Here is a 16,028-nt window from a genome sequence, read left to right on the forward strand (position 1 = left end):
CTTTAATTCTTTGCTTAAAATGAATCAAATCAGTTAAAGTAATCATATGACTAGTGTTATTTTGTTATTTTTAAATTGTCAAATGAAAGCATTAGTCAACTATTGAAAAGAAGTAATGGAATAAGGAGACAAAGAACAAAATGATTGCAAGGCTTTATCTCTAAAGGTTCGAGTAAATAATTTTGCCATGTGTCTTTGATCATGATAAAAATCACTACACAAGGTTTGAAATGTCTTCACATGAGTTAAGCAGTCACCTTTTCCATTGTATAACTCTAATTGAGGAATTTCCATATGCTTAGAAGGAACCTTGCAACAATCTCATCGAATGGTGTGCTCGTTACATCAAATATGGGAACATTACATTTGGATTGAGTTAAAGAAGTCAATTGGTGTTAAGGATGAAACAATTTGAGATAAGTTATTAAGAGTTGCTTCAGTGGATGAATTGAAATTGGACATATTGGATTGTGATGGACGAGTAACATTGTTGTAAGTAAGTGGAGGTTGAGAATAAGGAGGGGGAACATTATGGTATGTTGACATGGGAGATGGTTGTGAAACAAATGGAAGACTCACTGAAGGAGGTATGTAAGAATTTGATTAATAGGATTTCCCCCATGACTAATATGTGTTAGATTAACATTTTGTGTTGAATTAGTCACGATAGAAGATGAAAATGTAGGCACACTAGGAAAAGATTTAGGCATAGGAATGTAATGGTTAACCTGGCTAGTAGGTTGAGAGTAACCAAAAACTTTGACACAACTTTTGATTGTCATAATATTGGTATCAATAATATGAGAAAGACCACATAATAATTCCACACCTATCTTATCACTTTGAACTATTCTTTTCAATCCTTCAATCAAGGGGATTGCATCACTATTCGAGTATTGTTGACCCATCCATTATTGAATATTTTCAAACTTATTATCAATCTTCTCCAGTTGGTCAATAGTATCCCTAGTTAGTGATTCATCCTCATCACGAGAAGTGTGAGGTAAGTGGGGCTATGTAATATTAGGTATGTCATTTGTTGGATTAGAGGAAGCACCACATTCACGTGGAATAGTTTAGTCAATTGGGGCTCCATATCCTCAGTATTTAAACCTTGGGAAGCCCTAAGCCTACAAATTCTCTCACTAAAATATTGTATGTAGGACGAAGGGTAACAAAACTCATGCACAAAGAGGGAATAATTGATTGGAAATGTAAACTATGATTAAGCACTGCAATTTATTGGTAAAATGATTGATTAACCAATGAATTAAACAATGTAAATTATGTTATTGAACACTAAATGCATCTAAATCTGAACATAACATGTCATAGCAATCTTATCTGAAAATACAATTGAAAAATTATGCAACCCACAAGTCAATTTTAGAAGAATAAATTAGGGTTTTTATGAAATTAACCTTTAAATTTATGTAATTCAATTGCATATGTGATCTATAAGTGCAAATATTAATGTTTAAGTGCATACAAATAGATTTGAGACAATAATTCATAAATAAGCATGAAGGAAGTGGGATTCACCAAAATGTTTTGGTGGTAAAATTAGGGTTGCACCAATTAAGATAATAAAACCACCAATCTTACCAAATTATCCATTACATTGAAAGAGGGGGTAAATTCAATAGATCTATCCACAATTCAACTAGGAAAAGGGCTAAAATACTAATTAAATTTACCTATTTTTTGTCTTCGTCTTTTGAGTTGAAATTTGATTTGAACTGTAAAGTTTAGCGCAAAGCAATGGATAATTGAACTGAAATAGTAATAACAAAATGCTAAATATATCAAACAAAGCCACAAACAAAAATCTAAGATGAAGAATAAGATCAAAACCTCTTGCTAAATATTCAGGTTGAATTGTCGGGATTAGGGTGGTAGGTCACCTTGGTCTTGTAACTCATGGACAAGCAAGTGGGATCTTTATTGGATCTAGAAGATGCATTGGAGCCACTATTAGAAGATTAGGTGCAGTATTCTTGGGACCAAGGTGGTAGGTTGCCCTGGTCCTCCGCTTTTCGCTCCTTCAAAATTTGAACTTGTTGTCAAATCTATTAGAATATTCAATAGTAGCTCTTGAATCAATTTCCTACATAGAGATAGAGAGAGTAAAAGGGTTGTGGATAAGGGTTTGCCTTGGGTCAAACCCTGGTTTAAGAATTAACCTTGAAATCGAAATGATAATTGTAAAGGGAATAGAATTGAATTGTAACAAGATGCTTTCCTTTTAAAGGAAAGGCTAGATCTAAAATTGAATTCTTGTAATTGAAGTTGATACCTTGATGAAGTTTGCTTGAATCCTCACACAAGGGTTTAGGATGTCATGTAGAATGTCTTCATGGAATTTTGACCATGGATGCCATCTTAAATGCTTGAACTTGACTTAACCTCTCCTTTAATGCTTGATGAGCGCTTGATTGCTTGATCACTAGAATTCGCTAGAGTGTAACTGAGATCTTGATTTAGGTTCTTAGATTTCAAATGAGAGGGGTAAGCCTCCTTTTATACTTAGCCGCCTAAAAATTATTTGAGTTTATGGAACAGACTGACATGGGACCTAAATTCTTTCTCATTTGATGTGACTGTTGTAGGTGCCAAATTTGGGTCTTGATTGAGATAACCAGGGCGGTTTGGTGCCTTGGTCCTAAGCTAGAACGATGACATCCAAGCACCCTGGTCCTAAGAATCAGGACTCAATATTGGACAAGAGATAGAAGAGGAAGTGAAAATGCAAGTTTTCAGAAGTTGTGAGCAAAATCAAAGTGGACATCAAGCATCAAAAGACACAATGCCAAGGTGAGGACAAAATTGTATATGGATACAATTTATAATGCTACACTTAGTTACATAAAGTATGTAACAAAATATGAATGGCTTCAAAGGCCTCTTGAAGCTGTTTGATCCGTGCGGGGTCGACAAATCCATGTTGGAGTGGACAATGTGAGCATATGTGTTCATTCCGTTTTTACTTAGGCCTCGCCTCATTGGGGCCATGGTCTCCCTAACTTGGAAGCTTCCTCTCCATATTTTTTTGCATATGATAGACATCTAAAATTGCGGATGAACTTGCCATTTTACGAGAGATTGAACTATGAAGTCTTATCGACTTGCTCTATTGAATTGCATCATATCTAGCGCAATTGTCTTGGGTCATAGGCAAGGTGTCATGATATTACCATGTTCGTTCCTTCTCGATAATACATTGGATGTCGTTCCAGACATTAAGATTGTTTGTGATCTGACTTTCTTTTGTTCAAGGGCAGCTTTAGACATAGAGTTTGCCACCATATTTGCTTTGCAGTAGATGTTTTTGAGTGTATAATCTGAGATTTTATCAAGTAGGTCCTTGATACTTTTGAGCCATGACTGAAATTTCCAACTGGGATCCGTGTTCGATGTTACAATATTCATTATGATTTTTGAATCTCCTTTGATGTCAAGTGTGGCATATGTTGTTTCTTGAACCATTTCAGTCCCTCATAAAGAACGTTGAATTCCGCTTAGTTGTTCGATCCATCAAGGATCTTGATTGCTCCTAGCCATAGAGAAATTCCATTGTGATCTTTGATAATGAAGCCACAACTAGAACGACTGAGGTTTATTTGTGATGCCTTGTCAAAGTTCAACTTTAGTCTTCCCTAGGAGGGAGGGAGGCCAAGCTCTTATAAATGCTTTATAGCAATGATCTTTACTAATGTCTAGCTTATCTCACAATAACTAGAAGAAATAAATCAATAATATTTAATTATTTGCATTTAAATGCTAAAAAATAAAGATTCAAATTGATAATATTTAATTGGACTACATGCACTCTCTAAAAATTAAATTTAGAATAATGAATAAAGAAAATAAAAATCTATCACCTATATCTAAAAAAATATTAGTAAAGATATAATATAATATAATGATAGTATGGAATAAATTTTAAACTCTCCAATCAAAGAAGGCCATAACATAGGGAAAATGCAATTTGAATAGAGAGAAATTCCAACGAGGAAGCATAATTTAAGATATATAGATAGATCCATGTAGGTAGTGATGAGTCAGCACCAATGCCCGGTCGGCCATGGAATCCTGGTCAAAGACAATGACAAGAGTGCCGTTTGAAGTTTGAGGTTCAAACTTTCTGGAGAACGGAGTCGGGACTAACGGAACGGAACGAGAGACATTCTCAAGTTTCAATACAAACAAGCCCTTCTCTTCTCTTCTCTTCGCCCGTTACGTCCCGTTCCGTTAAAGCTGCAGCAGGCGGAGACTGGAGTGACATGGACACATAAAGGCTTACTTACTAGTCCAGCTGAATCATACGGCCATACGTCCTCCACGACGAGGCCAAAGGAGCTTCGTCGTCGCCACTCGCACAGCATTTAAGCGGACGAGCTTCTTTTCCAGCATTCAAAGCTGTATTGCCAAAAGATAATCACCTTACATTGTTGATGGATTGGTTTCTTAATGCTCACAGATCGATCCATGGAGAGGACCTAGCAGCGCTCTGAACCTGTCATTTCTACGCCAATTTGTTTAGGCGATTTAAAGTGGCATACGGAGGCGCATAGCTGCCTGCTCTAATCTAGGGTTGGATACTTTGCATTAGCTTAAAGCCTGGGCTCTTCTGTGTGGGCGCAGCACCCTCAAAAGGAATCTTTGGAAGGCTTGAAGTGGATCTGATATTAGATAATGTAGGAGCTTGGAGTGAAACACAGGAAGAAGAAATGGCCGGTGCCACTGCCAAAACTAAACGGGGAAATGGAGCCTCTACCTCCTCTCTTTCCCTCTCAGACAGCGGCGACAGCACTGCACTCGATAAATTGCCTCCTGTACACGGGTGAGTTCATCATTCTTATTTAAATGCTAGCAAATGACGAATTACTAAAAATGCCAGAAACAAGATTACAGACTGTTTTGCACTTTAGCTCAAACATCAAAGAAACAGCAAATTGATCACAATCATGTCGATTGAGAAAATCCATGGTTAACCATCTTTGAGCTAGATTGGGTCAGGGACAGGGAACTCCATTGGAAGTTCCCGTGCTTCACCCCTGTGAACTCAGTTAGATGCAATCAATATTAATTGGACCATTCATGCTAATTAGAGATGGGTTTTTAATATACGAGTTCATGAAGATTGACTCAAGATTATGAGGTTAATCCTAGTAAAACAATCTCATAACAATGAAGAGTAACATGTCAGAATGACGATGCTTTAACTGCATTTTCTCGAATCAGGACTTTCATTCTTTATATTTGTGTTCATAAAATGCAATAATTGAATGGGAATTAGTGACTTGACGATCAAGAGTCAATGCAGACAATTGTGTGAACTACAAGCTAAAGTCACTAAATCATAGTTTCCCTTAACAATTTGCCAACCAGGAAGATAAATATTATTGTATAAAATCTGTGGATTACCTGGAAAAGGCTTCTAAGTGGAAGAATGAGAGAAATATTAAGTCATCTGCGAACAAGCTTCCATAAATGATGAAACGAAACAAGATATGGCCAGGATGGCCTACACACAACAACATACAAGAACTGCGCGTGGTAGCTACACACAACATCATACAAGTACTACCACAGTGACTTCCCTACATACAATAAGATATGAGGTGTAGTGGCATACACTATGGGATTCCCTGCACCCAACATTATACAAGAACTGCCCCGGTGACCTCCCTAATGCAATAAGATATGATGTGTGGCAGCATTTACTATGGCACTGCCCTATATGCATGGTTAGGATGGAAGTGGAGAGAATATGGCACTGCAGTAATGACTCACAACAGAGAAATTTATCATTTTTGGAAGTTTAATAAGAAAAGTCAGCTGTTGTGAACTTGATCTCAATATCATGCATAGACGATTACATGGTTTAAGAGCTCCATAATTTTAGTGGGCATTTAAAAGCTGTTCTCTGCCAGAAAATAATAATCTATATTAATTCTAATAAAATAATTCATGGATTCTGTAGAAAATATTAAGTTGCATTAATATTTGACCAAGTAGATGTGCCATTGGTCATTGCCACTATGATGACTAGACCAATACTAGTGGTTCTTATGATTATTTGTGCAATTTTTTGTAATCTTTGTTCTTGCAAATGTGTTAGCTATTAGGAAGGATGAAAGCTTTCTGTATCATGAATGGTGGAGCGTTTCTTTTCAGCGGAAAAAGGGAAACTTCATTTTTGGTTTTTACAGTTTCCAAAAGGAAATTGGGAGACAAAAAAAAACAAAATTTTCAGTAGATGCATGTGGTCAAAATGTTACCTATTTCTGAGAGAATATTTATGTCATTTTGAGGAAGCATCCACTTTTCAGGGATGTGTGCCATGAATTATAATGTTTTCAACTTAAGGAAAAAACTGCACTGTATCATACTGTATAATGCCATTATTGTCCATAAGTTTGATTTTGTATTCAATATTGAATTGTAAATATTCTAGTTTCTTAACATAGAAAGAACAAGGATATAATGAAATTGAAATAAACAAGTGGAAAAAACCTACTTTAGCATATCTGAACAAGCCTTAGGTGCAAAATTTTGGACAAAAGTTTGGCCTGCCTCTTTATATTGGATACTTGCATTTTCAACACTAAAACCATATTTCAAGTGCTGAATTAGATGCAGCAATCAAGTGTCATGTTTTTAACTTTTATTGTTATGTTCATTATGAAGCATCAAGCGGGTCCAATTTATGAAGCTATTGGTTGTTTGAACTTGGGGTAATTCGGAGGATGCATAAATTGAGTCTTTGAATTAAAAGGCAGAATCTCTGAGTCTGTACTAGTGTTAGTTTGCAGTAGTTCGTATAGTTTTACTGGTTTATGAGACTTTTGTAGTCAGACATCAACCATGAGTCAGGGCTTGCCACTGTTCTCATGCGTTCTCCTTGGTCAAGATGTAATATGGGGTTAGGCACTCGACCTTTTCTTGTTGGAAAGTTCAAATGTGTCTTTGTGGAGCAGGCCAATCGATTAACTTCTTCCAATTCAAAATCAACGGCTTGTCTAATGTTCTTTTGTTTATTGACATGACATAAGCATCTTTGTGATATGGTGAGATCCAAGTCAAGATTCTTTATAAAGTCATCAAATTGGTCAATTCTCAAGCTATTTAATTTTTTTTTTGCCTTTAAAACACTTATATCTGTATTTTGTTTTTATAGTATTGTTTTAACTCATCCTACAATGTATGGGGAAATAGTAAAATATTTGTCATACAACTTCGCTTGAATGATACATCTTTATTATATGGCTGAGGCATCTGTGTTTCATTTCAGTTATCAAATTATCTTTATAAGCTAATTACAGTTCATTTCCAAACTCCACCTGTAATAAACAAAAAGCAAAAAGAAAAGAAGAAAAAAAGCAGTTGAAGTAGAAACCTTTAATTTTGCTTTTTCCTATGATCTTTTAATTCCCAAACATATGTTTTACTATCGTAATCTTTTTTTCCCCGAGATACTTAGGGTTAGGGGATCCTTGACTGGGAGAGATTGTTTTCTGAGATGACAATTTCCAGTTGTTGCTATGTATTATTATCAGTTTTACTATTTCATAATAGTTTGCTTAGTGAGCAATCGTTGCACTTGGAGTCACTTTTGATGTGTAATTCTAATAAGATATTATCTTCATTTAGGTAGGTTGGCACTTGTTTAGAGTGGTCTTTTCTGTTAAGAGTCATTTGAATATGCATTCAATGTTTAAACTTTAACAAATACGATTTTCATTACTCTTGTGGAGGTTTACTTTTATGATTTTCCACCATAGAAGTCTGCTGAGGCTTCTCAACTTGGCCAATCGCATAGCTTCTGGTCTATTTTAATTTGATGCACATGCACATAGATTAATCATTACCAATGCTCTTCTGCTTTTACTACAGTTTACTTTCTATATGGCCAACTTCCTCTGTGGATAAGCCCTTGTATTCCTTATGCTCCAAGAGAACCTAATTGAGTCTGCTCATATTGGAGCACATTAAGTACCCATTATACACTTGAAATGTTGATTGAGGACATCTAAAAGTTTTAGAAGGATTCTGCTAATCAGTCACTCAAATTAAATCACAGATCGGAACTTTGAACATTACTCTCTATTTTACAGGTTTGACACAAAAATAAATTCCCTTAAGAAGATAAATATATTCTTCTTTCTCATATTCATCCAAACAATCCTTGAATCTCGATTTAACATTCTTCCTCCCTGTTAACAACAGTATATAGATATTGATATTTGTCTCTCAAAGTTTTGGTTGTTTGCAGAAAGAGTATGTCAGTGCTCCTTTTAGATCTGCTGAGAGCCCTTATCAATCAAGTAAATCAAACAAGCACAGTCTTTCTGTTCAGAAATGTTTTTAACAAGCTTTGATGCAGCATGTTTTAGGAACTCCCAAATGAGGTGTTGTTTTGTGTCTCTTAAGAGAAGTTATGCGATTTTCAGACAATGTGCTTGCAGTTGTCATCTCACAGATTGGTTATAGAAAAAATACATTTGAGGATCTGCATCTGCTATATCAGCTGCTCAGGATAAATAACTAGTAAACTCAAGCTTCCATTCTTTTTCAGAACTTGCAGTTATTTGCAAATTTAAATGTAAATGGCCTGATGCATGGATCCTTGAAAAGTGGATGGTTAACTTCTGGAGTTTCGAGGGAAGTCTCTTTGTGTATCTACTTATGAAATGTTTCTGTAGCTGTTTTTGCAAAGCTTAATACAAGTGGATTTGTACAGAAGTGGACACGACCATTTGATTCTCACTAGTGATAGATGAATGTTAAATCATTCTTAATAAAGTGCAAGAATTCAGTTAAGCCTTGAGCCTGACCAACTCAAACTAAAAGAATACAAGTAACAACAGATAAGAGTTGTATAATTGTGAGGTTAAAGTTTTAATCTTTTATTTATATTTGTTTTATCAGTGAGGATATCCTAATGCTTTCTTTTTGTTGTCCTCTAAGTGATTATGTTGTTCCTCTTGAGATCAAAGCATAGTTGCTTGTTTTTCCTAAATTGGGATGAGCTTACATCATCTTTGAGTTTGAACTTTAAGAAACCAAACCTTTGAACTTGGAATTACTGAGTCATGACTTTATTCTTGAACATTCATTACCTATGGTCTTGTGAATCATTTTCCTTCTATACTCGTCTCCAGCATTTATTCTCTGACTCTCTATTGGTGCTCAGAATCCAAACCAGTTATATGCCCTTGGCAATCAAACTGTTACATATTAACACTCAAAGACATAGATGTGAATATTGTAGTGAATAAAACTAGGTAAGTTAAAAAAATATGATACAATATCCTTTATTTTAATCTTATCCTTGCCAAGTATACCTAAGGATAAGTGACCTATGACATGTATAGAGAGGAAAGCCAATTAGGATCACATGTCAGTGTGTCACTCTTATTTGCTTAAGAAGCGCTTCAATGAAAACATGTGTATACAGCTAGAATTTAGGAAATACGATATGTTAAAATGGTCATAATGCACGTCTACCCGGAACTTTTCATTGGCAAATAGGGAGAATAGTAAGAACAGATTCCATCAAAATTATTTAGCATGAAGTACTAGAATCATACTCAAAGCATTGCCTTGACTAAAACTTGGAACAATTACTGAGAAAGAAAGGGACATATCTAATAGCATTATGGTAGACATTTGCTCATCTGTGCAGTTTTATTCCTTAAAAGGATTCTTCCAGCCACTCAACCATAATTCTAAAGCTGGACATTAGGATCTGGCTAAAAGCCTGAGCAAATTTTAATGAAGATTTTGCCACACCTGTAGCTTCCTTCCATTAGCTAGAAACAACAGGGCATTGAGATTGCAGAAAGTCTCCAGTGCATGGCCTCATGGGCCAAAAACCCACATGCATTTATTCATAATTACAAACTGAAATAGAAGAGTGGCTTGAAATTTTTTCCGTGCAATATTATGTAGACCCTTTCCCTTTTCATAAAAAACAGATGAATCATATTGGCATTGTGGCATTCTTTTTACACGATTACTGTTAAATGAGGAAATGAAGCAGATTTTTTGCATCGTTAATGATCAGAGCTTATAAGAAGAATAGAAAAGAGTGGGTCCAGCTCTTCCCACCTTGCCTTTTCTTTCTCTCTATTGTGCAGGATCTCATGGACTCTATGTGACTATGATTTTGGCAGTCACATCAACTAATTAGTGATAAGAGACTGCCAGTAATATTAATGAGAACGCATAAATCTACAGGTCCTCTTCTTTAATTGAGGGCTAATCTTTTCTTTCTGTTGAGTTATAGTCCGTTTCAGTGAGCTTCAACTTGTTCACTCAAATCTTCCTTTTCTAAGAAATATATTATTCATTACTTTGTTAAGGTATGCAAAGGAATAATTGTCAATATACCTGTGCACACTTCCACCACAGTATCTCTCTTCATTTGTAATTTGATTTAATTTTAACTACACCATGCTTGTAGATTGTTTTGCATAAAGGCCTTATTGCTTGAGGTCAACTACTTTGATGAGTAGTCTGTCCAGAGTTTTTGAAATGAAGAAGAAAACTACAAATTTGTTACTATGGCTTCTAGATAAAATTATATTAAGGTTTTGAGGTTGTGTTTGCAGTGCTACATTTTAGTAGTTATTCTGAATATAAATGTGTCAAAGTTTTTGACCATTTCCAATGTTTTGAGCCACACCATTGGATTCATCACAAGAGAATGAAATTAAATCGTAAAAGACTATTCTTATATTCCATGCAGGCAATGATAAGGCATAAAATCTAACATGTCAAGCTGGCCTATCTTGGGTAGTTTGTCGTCAAAAGAAAGACATTGCATTTAATTTTGTAGAGGAGACAAATTTTTACCTTTATAATCTAGCATTTGTGATTGTGACAGTAAAATTTTGATTGATTATATTTTCGAGTATATAATAATTCAGTATATTTCAAACACTTTTATTCATCTTCTCTCAAACTTACCAAAATTAAAATGTTAACTAGTTCAAAAGGCAGGTTAAAATGTCCTCTAACAACTAGGCATAGTATATTGGCTCTTAATAGGCATGTAACATAACTCTTATGGGCACAAATTCTAAACAAGTTGAATTTTTGACTTGCTAGGCGGACAAGCGGTCCTACAAGGCGTTCATCTAAGGGGGGCTGGACACCAGAAGAGGTAGTTTGCAAAATGTGTTATGAAATCATTTTAATTTATTTTCACTCTTGTGGAGTACGCATTATAAGCCATGAAATTGCAGGATTGTATGCATGATGCTTTTTGTCACTAATTGAATAAGTTTTGTCAAGGCTTCAAGGTCATAATATATTTAAAAAACCTAAAATGGATTTCATTTGTAAAATCTTTCCGTAGGAATTTTATGATTTTTATTTGTAATCGTATTTGAGATCCATGATTCTTTCTGTGGCAAAAGGCTTCCTTTGACACTTTTAATGTCTCCGTCATCCCTTTCATTCATTTGAGCCTATTTTTTTTTGCAATTTCTAGATGTCAAGGCTAATCTAGCTTTTGTATGCTCTGAATTTTATTGCAGGATGAGATTTTGAGGAGAGCCGTTCAGTGCTACAAGGGAAAGAATTGGAAGAAAATAGGTATTGCTCTCTTTTCGACTGGCTTTTCAACTTAATCCTTTCATATTCGTTTGGGTAGTGTCGTATCTCTTTCTTGCTTATTTCATTTCACTTTGTGAACATGTTTCTCAAGAACTTGAAATACACTTTCTAATAAAGAATTGTCATTTCAACAACTGTTATTTAAGTGGGGTGATATGAGATAGGGATTGAGCAAAATACTTTGAGAAAGACTTCTTGTCATTGATATCTGTGTAGAAAAATACAGATGATACATCCCTGTACTTGAGAATGCAATGTGGCAATCCTTTTCGGTATTTCTTTCACTCCAGATCTCCTATTAAATTGGTGAGAAAAAAAGTATGGCAGTCTCCAGACATGTCTTGCCATAACCAAGCAAAATGTAAAATATAAAATTAAAATCCAAAATAAACCGGTAAAAATATTTCTGTAGAATCACTAGGTAATATTGATGTTGAAGTGCTTATCTGACTTGGAATGATGTGCTTCCAATAGGAGATTGGCTTGTATGCAGTAAGATTCATCTGGTTTACCACTATAAAGATCCGCCAGGATTCAAATGCGATACGACTCTTTTCTCTATTTATTTTTGATCAAGTATTGGTTTCAGAGCCACATAAATATAAGGCTATTTACAAGGCATTGGTTATCAGGCAATGATATGGTCTGCAACTGTTATGTACCTACTATGTACATGCACGATAAATATGTAATAAATTCATATTGAATATATAATAGAAATATAAGAATAGAAAGGTATGGATGAATGAGTAAGGTGGTAGGTTATTTAAATTCATTAAGGGACATTTTTGATACGACCACATCCTTTCAAGGTGAGAATTCATGTTACTTGGTAACAACAATTAAGAATTAATCAAGATAAGATTAGGCATATAACATATTCTTCTTGATTGAATTGACTTCAACCTTAGAGCACTTGTAGAATATGATAATTGATATGACTCTGATAAATTGTGAAAACATCTACACACATAATCAAACTCTTGAGATCAATCTATATGGGAATTACATAGTGTCATGAACCGACTTTTGAATTCTACATTAAGTGATCTAGTATCCTACATCAAACCATGTTATGCATACTAACTTTGGAAGAATAGCCCTCCTAGTGCGAACCAAGTTATGTTGTCTCAAAAAATGTCTTTTCCATTCTATGGGGAAAAAATTCACCATTAATTTAAAGCTTTAACATTAGTCAACATTTTCATTTGTTGCTAATAACCACTTATGTTATGCATGAAAGATGGACAAATAACTTTTAAAATGTTAACTTTTCTTGCTTTTGACTTTGTTTTATCAATGGACTTTCCTTTATGTTTAAGGATTTTTCGGAAGCTTTTTTTTTTTTTTTTAATGACTTTCTTTACTTGAGCTTAAATTATATATTCTAAACTTATTTTCAGTGATTTGGAACTAAGTTGCCGGTCCTGGTTCAGATTCAGATTTTGGTTCGAGATTTTGGTTCACAAATTCGTTCAAATTTTTTTGGGGATGGGTTCATCCGTACAAAAACTTATTAAAAAAAATATACATATATATGCAGCAGCAAATGAATTCATAATACACTACTGTCAAGTGTCAACTATGCTAATAGACTAATGGTAAAGTAACATAGCAAAATACACCACCATATATATTAATGTTTTAGTCCAAATGGCAAATAACATAGCAAAATGCCAAAATACACCACCATATCAATATTTCAGTTAAAAAATAATAATGTCAACATTAACAATCAGCCATCACTGATCAAATGACAAATATCATCAAAAGTCATCAAACATATCATCCTCCTGTGGCAAATTAGAAGCACAAACAGTGCCGCTGGCTGTGGTACTAGCAATCATCATCATCAACTCCAAAATAGGCAATAAAAAAACTTAAAAAAAATTAAAAAAACGTGTTTAGCACCTAAATTCGCTGCGAATTCCCCAAAATTCTCCCTAGGTCCTTCTCAGTGAACCCACAGGGCAAATTCGGGACCCTGGAAGAATTTGCTGCGAATTTGGAATTTGTTAAGGACCAGAATTTCTGCAGAACCAAACCGGAACCCTGAGATATTCTGGAAGAATTTGGCAACTTAGATTTGGAACGAAAAAATTGTCACTTTATGAAATGGCTTGGAAAATGATGGAAAAAGTGTGGGAAGAAAATGGAGCGTGGGGGTGCCTAGGGTCTAGAGGGTGGGAGATTTTTCTTTTATTATTTTATTTAGTAGAAAGTAGGTATGTGATCCCTGAACACCCAGGTGATAGTCTTAATGAGATCAGCTCAAATAGATGTCAACTTGTCAACTCAACAAACAACCTTCTAACCACTTTCTCTACACCTTAAGAGGATGCATTATGCAGAACCATATGTTCAACATGATGTAAATGCAATGGAAACAGGAAAATCGAGCATAAACTTGCAAGGAAAAATACACATAAACACTGATACACAAATTAACTTGGAGAAACCCTTAAGGGTAAAAACTTCAGCAAGAGTGAGCATTGTGCTCCTCATCCCACTATCCCAGTGGATGATACAGTTGTTATATCATTATCATGGTTAATTAGAACCTTACAACATGTACAATACTCCACAACTGCTAGAAAACTTTGCAGCTCAGAAATCCTGTCTTCTGCACTTGCAATCTCACAAAGAAGATGAAAAAAGAATGTTCCGACATGAGCCAACCTGTCCAACTTCGATTTTACACATTACATTGTCATGTCCCTGCGTTGTAAGACAGATTGCAGGTTAAATAGATGACATTAAGGCAATAAATTAATGAAAACTCAAAGGAGGCCGACCTTACAAATAACCCTAGGTGACATAACTAATGGAAATTCAAAAGGGCCAACTGAGTTTATTACCTTTTCTAGCCGACCTGTTTGGTGTTTGGGTTAAATTAAATGTATTTTGCCTAGAGCCGACTCCTTGAAGTAGAGACAAAGGGCATGCATTTAAGAAAGGTGTGATTACCTCTAAAAGGCATCATAAAAAAAAGGACAGGCAGCGATTATCCTAAATAAAGGAGCAGAGAACAGCGATTACCTTAACAAACAGCAGCGATTATTAGAAGCAACAATTAGACAGTGATTCCAATTTAAGAAGGGACAATAATTAATATAAAGGAAGCAACACTCTTCTTATGAACAGCGATTAAGTTATGCCAACAGCAATCAAACTAACAGCGATTAAGACACCTAAATGCAGCGATTGGTTTGGGTTATGAAAAGGCATTGTTAAGAAGGGTTGTGTCCATCACTTAAGAACAGCAACCTCCAACAGTTATCTCTCTTCAAGAGACATGAAGTTATAAAGGCAAGAGGATCCTGATGGAGGAAGCAGAAAGAAAATCAATTCAATTAGCATTGGTGCTCATAAGGAGCAGATCAGTTCATAAAATACCAGCAATCAGGCACTTATATCAGATATAAAATTACGATTAATTGCAGGCAATAGCATTCTTGTTCATTTGTGGTATGCGTGAGATATATGCTTAGTGTATGCATGATGAAGATATTATCTAATATATAGTCTCTTATGTGAAATGCTAATCATTCTAGATTCTTAATTTATTTATTTATTCTCCCAAGGAAACAATCGTGTGTGGGTGAGAAGGAGACGCGTTTGGGAGAACTGATATAGGGTCCCCTCTAAGTACACCACCCCAAGGGATGGAATTGTGTTGGTTGGATGTTCCTGCCACTCGTGGGCCAAGGGGTCGAGTTGTCTTGGTTGGATGCTCCGCACCCTTGGGCTTAGTTGTGGATGGCCTTGGGCACCCTTTGTGTTATCCTCCCCAATCCCCATGATGGTTGTGGGAAGTGAAATATTTGGATTTCCTTGTCTATTCATCAAATTGCTGCAATCAATCATGATGAAGCTAGTGAGGGAATACAAGGAGGGAGAAAACTGATATGAGGTCCTCTTCTAAGTACACCACCTCATGGTGGATGGTTGGTGGCCTGCCACATGAGGCCAAAGGGGGCAAGGTGTATCCTGCCTCTGGGCTTAGATGGGAAGGATGCTCCTAGAACCCTATTGTAGTTTCCCCTCCAATCTCTACAATGGTTGATTGTTGGAATGGATTCAAAGGAGTCTCAATCATAGGAGGACGAATAAGGTGGCACGAATAGGGAGGGTAGGTACAAGCTTTCTCACTAGGTACACCACTTCATGAAGGATGGATGGCAGAAGGCTACATGGGGCCAAGAGGGATGGTATATCCGCTCTTGGGCTTAGCGAGAGGATTGCCTCAGGCACCCTATCATGTCCCCTTATCCAAGCCCATTATAGTTGAACCCAAATAATGAATTATAGATATCATATGATTAAGATGGTTGTGAATATATGTTCATTAACCCTAGCAGTAATAATTGATATTATGAATTGTATTTTTTAATAATTGT

The 16,028-nt window shown here is 35.6% G+C and overlaps 1 protein-coding gene across 1 annotated transcript in view; it reads left to right on the plus strand.

Moving 5' to 3' along the window:
• Positions 1-4,148: 4,148 nt before the first annotated feature.
• The window catches only part of LOC131030810 (transcription factor MYB3R-4), a 96,870-nt gene continuing 84,990 nt past the window's right edge, over positions 4,149-16,028 (plus strand). Inside the window, exons 1-3 of the mRNA XM_057961728.2 lie at positions 4,149-4,843; positions 11,119-11,173; positions 11,550-11,607. Of these exons, the coding sequence (XP_057817711.2) occupies positions 4,731-4,843; positions 11,119-11,173; positions 11,550-11,607 (226 nt within the window). The 5' untranslated portion in view covers positions 4,149-4,730. The remainder of the gene's footprint in view (positions 4,844-11,118; positions 11,174-11,549; positions 11,608-16,028) is intronic.

The sequence above is a fragment of the Cryptomeria japonica genome, chromosome 4 (assembly GCF_030272615.1).
Source record: "Cryptomeria japonica chromosome 4, Sugi_1.0, whole genome shotgun sequence".
In the NCBI taxonomy this organism is placed as follows: domain Eukaryota; kingdom Viridiplantae; phylum Streptophyta; class Pinopsida; order Cupressales; family Cupressaceae; genus Cryptomeria; species Cryptomeria japonica.